This window comes from Parasteatoda tepidariorum, chromosome 3 (genome assembly GCF_043381705.1).
Source record: "Parasteatoda tepidariorum isolate YZ-2023 chromosome 3, CAS_Ptep_4.0, whole genome shotgun sequence".
NCBI classification, from domain to species: domain Eukaryota; kingdom Metazoa; phylum Arthropoda; class Arachnida; order Araneae; family Theridiidae; genus Parasteatoda; species Parasteatoda tepidariorum.
In genome coordinates, this window is record NC_092206.1 from 2632766 (window position 1) to 2644168 (window position 11403).

Below are 11403 nucleotides of genomic sequence, written 5' to 3' on the forward strand. Positions count from 1 at the left end.
AGTATAATATATATATATATATATATATATATGTGCCACTCAGAACAGAAAACACAATTAAATAAATATCTTCTTTTTTTTCTTCATACCTCCTTTTTCATCTTTTTACGTTCTTCGACCACTTTTGACATTACATTGTTATAAAACTCTATCGTCTCATTATTCAAGATTGGGATTTTGAAATATTTCATCAGGTACGGGGCCACCACTATAAAAGGAAGAAAAAAAGAAGAAATTAGAATTTAAGAAGAGAGAGAAGAAGAGGAGAAAAAAGCTTTAAGAGAAGAGACATACTTATAATGATAGTCTTGAAGCTGTTGTTGAACAATTTGTTGGAATGCTCTACGAATGGGTCGTTGTCAGTAATCTTCACTCCAAAAGCGCATTTTCCTATGGTATGCAGTACAAAAATTGAGAAGTGCCTGCAAAGTAGAGTTGTGCCATAAATCTCATTGAAACATCTCTTATACATGAGAAACTGATGAAGTTCATGAAAGATGTATAAAAACATCATTTTGATTAAATTTCATTTAACAATCCATAATTTCAATTTATTCATTTTATTTGAATAATTTTTAATTTTGGAAAGAAGTGGTTACGGATCTGTAGAAATTTTATGCAAAGTGATATTTTTTTTTGAAAATAATAAATAGTATGAAAGCAATACTTACTCTTGACAATTAATAACTTCGCCTTTTTGAGCACTTAGGGTCATTTTCGCCACCATTTTATCGCAACATTCCTGAAGCAGAGTGGTCATCTAAATGAAAGGAGTCAATGTAATTATATGAGCACAAAATGAGCATTTATATGAGCACATTACCTAGCTGCTCCGTTAATCATAGACGAATCAATGGTTTTAACGTTAACAGTTTGCTTCACTCATTCTATCAACTAATTGTATTTATTTACTTGAGACGAAATTATATTGATTTTCTCAATAGCCATGATATTTTTTAAAAAATTTAATTCCTTTTTTTCATTCTCCCTACATCTTGTTCAAATATTCAATCATTAATAAAATACTTTTTTAATCATCCACTCAAGTTCAAATACATTTTTTTAGTTGATGTTAAGACAGATTTTTCAAATATTAATCCATTCATTAAATTTAATTCATTCATTTTTATTTTATATGGGAGAAAAGTTTTTAATTATTTAATAAAAGTAACTAAAATAAAGTTTTTCTTTGTTGACCCTAAGTAGGAATTGACTTTTATGTAACTTGTTTTTTTAAAAAAATTGATTGTTTTTAGGTGATAATTGAACTGGAATGAAGAATGCACTCACCATCTTGAGATTTGAAGGAGTAAAACATGTTTTGACGATATTCCTCACTCTCTTCCAATCGTGTCCTTCCAATGAGAAGAGAGTATTGTCAAAAACGGGATCACCCACTCTCATGTCCTGGAAAAAAATACATTATTTCATTTATAGGATGCAAACATGAGATAGTCATATTACTCAAGTCAAAATTCTTGATGGTTTATGTTGCTTTCAATGCGATTCATGATGGTCCAACATCATTTGATAGTCACCACCATTCAACATTTTCTATTATGCATTCATGGTTTTTGATATGCCATCAAACTTCCATCATTCCATGATGAAAAATGCTACGTTAATACTATGATGGTTAACCATCAAAAGAAGTTTGACTCTAATGGACCGAAAATCCATGACGATTCCAACTATACATTTCCGTGATAGTTTCATGATAATTCTTGTTGGTTCTGAGGAATATACCATAATTTTTTTTTTTTTAATTTTGGACCATCATAAATCAGTCCGAATTCCTACATTGATAATGGTTGTTCATGATCGTTCCAACATTTGATTTCTATGGAACTAAGGTGGAAATTCATGATATTCCATAATGGTACAACAATGCTTTTCCATGATTATTTAATAACCATCCTTGTTTGTTCAGCAGGAATATACCATCAAAAAAATTTGGGTTTCTTTATGTTGGACTATCGCAAATCATTCCGACTTCCTACATTGGGGTGGTGATGGTTCGTGATCGTTACATTTGATGTTTAAGAAACTGTGCAGCAAATTTCTGATAGTTCAACATGAACAAACCATCAAAGCAAATTGCTATTCTTATGTTGAACCATCATAAATGAGTCCGAATTCCTACATTGGGGTGCTGGTTACTTATGTTGGTTACCATCGAAAATATAATGATTCAGGATGGAATTATTGATGGTTACCGTCAAGATTATGTTGATCCCTCAATGGAAAACCATCAAAAGTTTTGACTTGGGGTTAGACATGAAATTGTGGAGCTTCCAGGCCCACAACGGGTTATTGCTTTGATTTTTACGCAAGAATTACGAAAAAAAAAATTCTTTTTTTTAAAACATCAGAATTTAAAACTTACTCTTCTGTTGGGGAATTTGTTGAAATCTGTGAACATGATCCGGTCTATTAAGTCACGTTCTCCTATCGTTAACACAGGTTGACAACCGTCGAATCTCCTAAAAGCAAAATAATGCAATTTGATTTACAGAAATAAAACGTCATTACGTTTCAAATCAAATGTCATTACAAATCAAACGTTTAAAAATCACTACATATACACATAAATGAATATCAGTTTCTCTTTTATGTACTCAAAACAATCCGACTGAGAGCGATGAAATTTGGCATACTGCTATTTCGAAGCACGGGGAAGGTCACTATCGACATAAGAATATTCTAAGCGGAATGAGCGAAATTGTGCAATTTTACAGATTTCTTAGTGTTAAGCATTGTTTCAAACTAAAGACAATTTTTTAAATATTTTAAATATAACATCTGCTATATTTATTAGCTTATAGCTCTATTTGATTAAAAAAGGGTTTGCACGCATTTTAAAGTTTAATTATTTTTTATTCGCTATGTCAGATAAATTCAATGAACAACATTAAAATGGTAGCGTTCATGGAAGTTCAGTCACCAAGTTAGTATTTCTAAAATTATCTGTTGCATGAGTTTATTTTCTTTACAGTAATTCTTTTAAAAAGTGCTTACTTAAAAGTAAATAATTTAAAATCAATGCTAATTGAAATATGAAAAATAATATTGAAATACAAAATGAATAAAAAGGTGTTACTAATTCATTTAAAAGAAACGTAAAATTTCCCTAAACTATTATTGTCAACAAAGATCCTTTATTAATATTAAGAATAGATTGAAACAAAACGCATAAGCTATGTACTAAAAAAAATTAATTTAATATAGTAAGGGTACTTTTAGAGGAAATGCAAAAAAATCGTTGTTGACGACAATGGTGCTTTATGTCGGTAATATGTATTATTTAAAAAGCAACGATAATGGAAAACAGGGACTAGAGCAAAAGATTCTCAACCAATGTGCAGCGGCACTTTAGTGTGCCGACAAATTCTAAAAGTGTGCTGTCAAATTTTAGAAATGATATAATTATATATATATTTATATANATATATATATATATATATATATATATATATATATATATATATATATATATATATATATATATATATATATATATATATATATATATAATATATTATATATATATATATATATATATATATATATATATATATATATATATTCTCTTATTATGTATCTCAATTGCTAATTCTTCATTAAGTAAAAGAAAAAGTTTGTGGGTTTAAAGATATTTTGAAAAATAATTACAAAAGTCAAAGTCTTGATGGTCCTATCAAAAAATGGTTGATGTTTTGATGGTTTTTGTTGGTTTTAGCGAGAATTTTGATGGTCACCATATTTCCAACATTTTCCATTATGCGTTCATGGTGTTTGACATGGGGATGCTTATATGTGGAACTGTATGTTGAGTCTAAAAAAAAAAAAGACCCTTATTATAAAGAACAAAACTTACCCGTATATCCTTCCCAATTCTTTGTAGCATCTTTGCTCAGTTTCTATAATATCCATCTACAAAAGTAAATTTATTCTTAGATTTCTTTTCAGAACTTTTAATCAACGATTTTATTATAATTGAAATAAATCAAGTTTTAACCGTACTCTAAGGATAGATTAAAATTGTAATTATTACCGTCGTTAAACAGCCGGCCCAATTTAGGGTTTACGACCACTTATGTTCCGTAGCCTTGCCATTTTGAACCAATCCAGAAGACTTCTTGATCAGTACCCCCAGAAGTATTAATTTGTTATGGTAACATGAAGGACTTTGTGACCCGACAGATTTCACGTGCATCAGTCACTCGAGACGGGATCGAACCCACCACCTCTTGGACATGCGCCCTAATAACCTTGCTAGGATATAAAAAGATCTTACAAAATTTTAATGAACTCAAGAATATGACTGAATTTTGGAAGCAATAAATTTAAGCAGTCCATGGACTACACGATTTTCCATTTTTTGGACCTAATTTTCGGTTTTACGACTGCTAATATTCAACTCCGTAGCCTTGTAATTTTTTAACCCTATCAAGAAGACAAGGGAATTTCTGGATGAAGTATTGAGAAAAATTTGCTTTCGTCAAGGACTTTTTGACGGAACTAACTCGCATTTACGTTACATGAAGAGAAAAACCCTGAAAACCTTCCATGGTTAGTCTGACGGCAAGGGAAGTCTAACCCAGGATCCGTATACCACTAACGATAGTTAACGGTCGGTGTAAGCCGGATGCTGGGATTCTTACCGGTTAACCTCATTGGAAGGCCCCTGAGGCGGCACGGTTCTTGCCTTGGTTTTACTAATTTTAGCATTTTGATACAAAATATTGACTAAAATAAATTCAAGTTAATAGAAACTTCGTTACCTGGGATAACGTAAACGAGCCAAAAGGAAAAGAAGGCGGTATATAGCTCAAATTTTGTTCACCAAAAAATCCATAGTGTTTCGTCTGAAATCTAAAATGGAATATTCTTATTTACTAAATAGTATAGGTCGATACATAAACAAAACAAAGATAAATTTATTTCCGTTTAAACAACAGCTTAGGAAAATTTATTACAAAATTCAAAAGTTAATCATTTAAAATAAAATATTTACTATAAAAATTAGAAAATAAAAATGAAATAAAATTTTTAAAGAAAACAAACTTAAATACAAATTATAGAAAGTAAAAATTTTTAAAAATAAGTACAACAATCATCTATTTCTTTCCAAAATTAATTTTGTAAGTTTATTTAAAATGCAAATTGATAAAGTTGTAAATAGATAAATCCATTTAGAGTGAATGCGTTTTTTAAGTTTTCTCAGTTTTTTAAAGCTGTTATATTTATTAGTTATATTTATTTTCAGGAAATGGCATTTTTTTCGGTTGGGACTACTTTAATTCGATAGAATTGTGTTGTGCAATCAAAAATATGATTTTCACAGAGGAAATAAGTTCTTCACTCTTTAAGAAATGTTTTATACAGTAAAACATCGCTACAAAAATATTTTGGGGACCCAATTAATCCATTGTTGTAAAGGAATATATTATTATATCGAGGGCCTGCGTACTTTGGGGACACAGTAAGATTTTTTTAAATTTTAATGTTATACATGTATTAACTATAAATCTATTTATATATTATACAAAAATTTGAAACATAGAGTGGTGATCTGTGACTTCTTAAGAGATGAGAGAGGCAATTCTAAGAATGAAAGTTCTTGGGAGTGGCCAGTAGTAATTCTTCTCTTGTCAAGAAAAGACCGAAAAAATGGCAAAATTTGATATAATATGATTTTTTACATTATTTGAAGACCAAAAATAAATGGAGAAAATAAGGTTGAAATTTGAAGGAAAAAAAATCATTGTACAGGGGGTTATTGCTTCAAAGAATATCGCAATATTGAAGGGTGAATAACATTAATTCATACGCAAGTTCGTCAGGACCACGAAACATTATTGTAATAGAGGGAGTTAATGTTGTATCGGATATTGTTGTAGCGAGAGTTCGCTGTAATTGGTTATAAGAGTGCTTTCTTATAGCCAAATCTACTAGAAATCAGAAGGAAAAAAAATTGAAAATTATTACTTTAACCAAATTATATATTTAGCAAATGCAGCCACGCTTCGAGAAGTAAATCATGAGATCATTGCTAAATCACTTTTGATAGCAATAAATGATAAGAAATTGTTATTCACGGCACAAAATAAAAAAGTAATAAATAAAAATGAAAACTTATCTAGATAAGGTTTGTTGTCTCAAAATTCAACTTATAAAAAGTTGTCCAAAACATGTTTCCCTTTTCACTCTTAAAATCCTTTCTTTTCGTTTTCTTTCTTTCTTTCTTTTTTTTTTCCTTTCCTGTTAGAAAGTGATTTTTTTTCCCTTCCTTCTTCTAGGCCAATGAGTGGTGGTATTACTGACCCAGTCGCTCAGATGCATTTAAGATACGATAAATTCATCGCGTTTCCCAATTTTGCAATATTACTTTTAATAAAATCTAAACATAGTAAATGAAGCAAAAGCTATCCGAACATGCGTCATTTAAAATAATAATAATTTTTATGAAACCAAATAACTGAAGGAGTTCATTATTTTATTTAGAGTCTAGATTTATTATTTTTTTTTATAATGACTTATTTGACTAAAACATTATTATCACTTTTTTTCCTTAAATTTCCAATTATTAAGTATCCAATTATTAGGTACATTAAGGTAAATCTACCTTCTTATAAGAAATAAAACGAATTTTTTTTCTCCTTCTTGACAAATATTTTCACTACGTGCATTCTTAAAATTCAAGCAAAAAAAAAAATATANAAACAAATGACACTTGTCAGCCACCTGATCAAATGCATCGCATGTGCATTATATTTGTTAATAAAAATGGAATTTTTATAAATGTCCCCATTTAAAAAGTGTTATGTTTGCCATCTATTGCCTAACGTTATCCACAGTTTTCATTTATTTAAAAGCATAGTATGGCGTTACACTCAGCATTTAAATGTTAATACTTCATTAATTTATAAAATTTCACGATTTTTTTTCTTACTCATCAAAGATATTTTCTGAGGAAAATGTTTAGGCATTTTATGCTAAATTACTTTTTTTTATCTATTAGACAAAATTATTGGGTGCTTTAAAGATTTTCTAGGCGGAAGGTAATTGATACAAAATAATTTTTTTTTTTATTTTGGCTATTTTAGAATGATATAATTATTCAATTTCTATTACATGCGTAAGTTTAAGTCACAAAAGTATTCACATTTTTTACCAGAAGCTATGAAACAAATGCTTGATTCTTGAAGATATAAAATAATCCTTTTCTACCAAATTAAGTATTTGTAAATTAATAAAGTAGGAATAAAACTTTAAAGGAAAAATAATGAAAATTTAATAAATATTTAATTTTCTTCAACCTTTGTTCAAAGTTTTACTATTGCTTTTTAACCCTATGACTCAGAATTTTTATTAAACATATTTTTCATTGTTCTTTCATTATTTTGTGTTAATTTAGGTCAAATTAAGGGTTAGATTATTTCGTATTTTAATAATTTATGGTTATGAGACATAAGAGTTCTTTTCTGCGTTCTCTTTCAGACACGGCTCGCTTACAAAGAATAATTTTTTTTTTTCAAATTTGCACTTATATGCAGCTATTTAAATCTAAGAGGAACAGAAAAATTCATCATTAAAACTCCTTTATTTTAAAAAAAATCAATTAAAATTTTCGAATATGAATAAAAAGAAAATTGCTAAGGCTACTTTTTTGTAATTTTATATTTTAGTAAAAATATAATTTTGATAATCTAAGAAAATTTTTTTAGTAACAATTAGATTGTCTTTTACATTTATGAAATGAGAAATTTTATTTTTGTTTGTAATTAGAGCGTAAGAAGAAAATATATACGAAAGGGAGACCGGTGCGTCAAAGGGTTAACTTTTTGGGCAATCATCACATTACTCCATGTATAAAAAAAAGTTATTTAAAAATATTCTTAATTTTAAAAATGGAATTTGAAAGAATGGCACTTACTTGTATAATAAAAAAGTTGTTAAAAAATGTATTCTTAATTTTAAAAATGGAATTTGAAAGAATGACACTTACCTGTATAATAAAAAAAGTTATTAGGAAAAAAAAATCTATTCTTAATTTTAAAAATGGAATTTGAAAGAATGACACTTAATAAGAAAAGTTGTTAAAAAAATCTATTCTTAATTTTAAAAATGGAATTTGAAAGAATGGCACTTAATAAGAAAAGTTATTAAAAAAATCTATTCTTAATTTTAAAAATGGAATTTGAAAGAAGGACACTTACTTGTATAATAAAAAAAGTAAAGTGATTACGACCCCCAATAAAAGGCACGTGATTATTCCAACCATTCTGTTCGATGTTCTGATCAAACTCTGAAGTAATCCTTTCTCAAGTATTGCAATTTATTTCCGTTGACCACCACGACACATTCGATTAGAGGGAGGAGCCATGCCTCATCATGATTCGCCATTTAATAGGGTGCGCGCGTTGACCTGACGGCCTTCAAACGATAGGGAAAACGAACAGGGGTTTAAAATTTTTATCCCTTTTACTCTCTCATTTGAATATAATTATTACGATTCCAGCTTTTATTTTTTTTCTTCTTCTTTTAAGTACTTCAGTGTAGTGACCCCAAGGACAACCATTATAACATGTTGCCCCTTGTTTTTTCTGTTTTTTCTTTGTTCTATTAGATAGGTGACAATCGAGTTCTTTTACCCCATGATACATCGAACATAAAAATCGCTTGCAAAAAGTAAACATTGAAAGTGTTAGCAGGGATGTTGGCCTTTTACAAGGTCTTCCAGTCTTTTAAAACAGTTTTAAATTCGATGTTGTAGCAGCAGCAGCGGGGTCGAGAGTCAGAGGTCAGTTGCTTTTTACTCCAGATTTTATTCTAATCCTGTGGTCTCTAACCTCCATAGGTGAGGTTATTACTCGGATGGATGAACTCACCGACCAAATATTTTTCATTCTTCTTCATTTGGAGATCACTGACTTTAATTATCTCACACGCTTTCTTACATATCGGATACATAACGTTCTTTTTTTACAATTATTATATATCCTGAAAAAAATAAACTAGGATAAAAATAAAACCCTTTAAAATCAATAGCCATTTGATGATTCCGTTAATGTTCTGATAAAAAAAACTGTTTTCTACTGTTTTAAGAATTTAAAAAATAAATAAAAGATAGGTATCGTAATAATCCTTTTAACGTTTCTTTTAGGCATGATAAGTCATGCTCTGTTCGCTTTCACAGGCATTAAGAATCGGATTATTACAAAAATTTTATCGTCAATTTTCAAAAGAATTTTTATAAGAATTGAAAGAAAAAGAGAAGAAAAACAGGCTAGCATAAGCAATAATAAAAAGCAGTATAACATATTCAATTAAAAAAAGCAGACGATAATTTTGGAACTTTTTTGGATTTAATTGATGTAGGTCGAGTTTTTGTGAAGAAATTTACTGAGCCCTTCGCTGGACAGAATTTGGTTAAGAAATGTGAACTAACGGTACGAGATAAGAAAGTGAAGAGATTTCGTCAACCAAAGAATTGCCTGCATTTTTTTTCTGATGTCTTTGATTGCAAAATCATCTGACGCATGAAACTGCTAGAATCCAAATACAAAAAAAAAAGTTTAATATAAGCATCAATAAAAAAACAGTACAAAGCGTTCAATTTTGAAAAAAACCGTTGATGATTTCAGAACTTTTTTGGAGTTGCAGTTGATTGCCATTTTTGGATTAGCCATTTTTACAAATAAACCCGTAAGCGATTCATGTTTACTGTTTTATTGCACGTTCTTTAATGATTAAATAATTTTTACAAGTTCAATGATCAACGCTGATTCCGTGGCTACGTTAGTGAATTCGTATTCCTAAAGTTATCTAAAACTACGTGTTTATTTAGCTTATAGTTGTGGTTTTCAAACGAGTTCTTACAAAATTCAATAATTACAAGCAACAGCAATTGAAATTAAAAAAATGTTAAGTACTAAAAAGAAAATTAATGGCAAAAAGATACGTTATGGGGAAGCGTAAAAAAGTGCCATACTATTATTGACGCTTGTTGCTTATATCTCACAATGTTTTACTATTATTTAAACTACTTTGTAAAATTCATTACATTCCCTAATACCAGTAAAAAATTGAATAGGGGGTTGAATCTTTGGATAAAATTAGATCTAGTCTTAACAATTTAGGTATCTAAAACTAAAAATAGTTTAAGCGGAACTCAAAAGGTTGTACATGTTTGCGGCAATTTTTCACCAAAATCAGAAAGCCCTCTTCTTGTTTTTTTTTAACTTTTACTGCAACGTTAACTTAAGTGAATAACCTTCCACCCCCTTGGATGCTTTTCATAGTGCCCACAGATTAAATGACTTTTGTAGACGATGCAAGAGTTTCGTAAATAGATGTATTTCATCGATGAAATTATGCTCACAACCAATCTTCGAGATGTACCTGCGACGAATTTTACACACGGCAAATTGTCATTGCGACGAATTGTGCTCGAGACGATATGCACACACGGCAAACTGTCATTGCGAACGAATTCTGCACACGACAAATTGTCATTGTGACATGCCTTATGACGAATTTGTGCTCATGGCGAATCTACGTCAAATTGTGTGCGACGAATTGTCGAAGTGTGCATGGACGCAGAACTCTATGGTGTGTAATATATAATCTGAACAGTGGTGGCTCAGGGGATAGAGCGTCCGCCTTCCAATGAGGCGAACCGGATTTGGATCCCAGCTATGACTGGTCGATTAGAATTCCGCCCCCGGCTTGTATCGACCACAGTGCTGACGTAAATTATCTTCTCTGGTAGATAGATCATGGGTTAGAGTCCCCTTGCCGTCAGGCTAACCGAGGGAGGTTTTGTGGTTTTCCTGTAACGCAAATGCGTGTTAGTTCCATCAAAAAGTTTTCCACGAAGGAAAATTTCTGCCAATACTTGATCCAGGAGTTTCCGTGTCTTCTGGATTGGGTTCAAAATGACAAGGCTACGGAGTTTAACATGAATAGTCATAAACCCAAAATTGGGTCTGCTGTTCAACGACTATTTTAAAATAAAAAATAAAATAACATGTATTCTAATATTTTTAAGAGAGAGTTTACACTTAGATGGAATAAAGCAAATCTTGACGCAATTTAACTTCTTTTTTTTTTTAATCTATCATTCTAGTAAGCGTCTGTCTACATCGAATTGTAACTAAATACTTAACTATATCTTCTTCTTTCAACTGAGTATCAGATTTTTCGATGACTTTGCTTGAATTCTGTTATGAAATGTGTTCATGGGAGCGATGTTGAAATTTCATCTTATCGGTCATTCTAACATACGTTACTTAACTTTTTTTCTTTTTCAACTAATGAACAGAATACCGCTTTTTTTACATATTCTTTCAACGTTATTTGGGAAAGTGAAAAAAGGGAACATTTCAAATTCGCATA

General features: G+C 30.0%; 1 protein-coding gene across 1 annotated transcript in view; it reads right to left on the minus strand.

The window, feature by feature from the left end:
- Positions 1-7947, minus strand: part of LOC107440771 (cytochrome P450 3A8) — a 14561-nt gene extending 6614 nt beyond the window's left edge. Inside the window, exons 1-8 of the mRNA XM_071178188.1 lie at positions 7940-7947; positions 4785-4875; positions 3878-3933; positions 2387-2483; positions 1291-1407; positions 672-760; positions 295-422; positions 90-208 (exon numbers count right to left, since the gene is read on the minus strand). Coding sequence (XP_071034289.1) covers positions 90-208; positions 295-422; positions 672-760; positions 1291-1407; positions 2387-2483; positions 3878-3933 — 606 coding nt within the window. The 5' untranslated portion in view covers positions 4785-4875; positions 7940-7947. The remainder of the gene's footprint in view (positions 1-89; positions 209-294; positions 423-671; positions 761-1290; positions 1408-2386; positions 2484-3877; positions 3934-4784; positions 4876-7939) is intronic.
- Positions 7948-11403: the final 3456 nt, after the last annotated feature.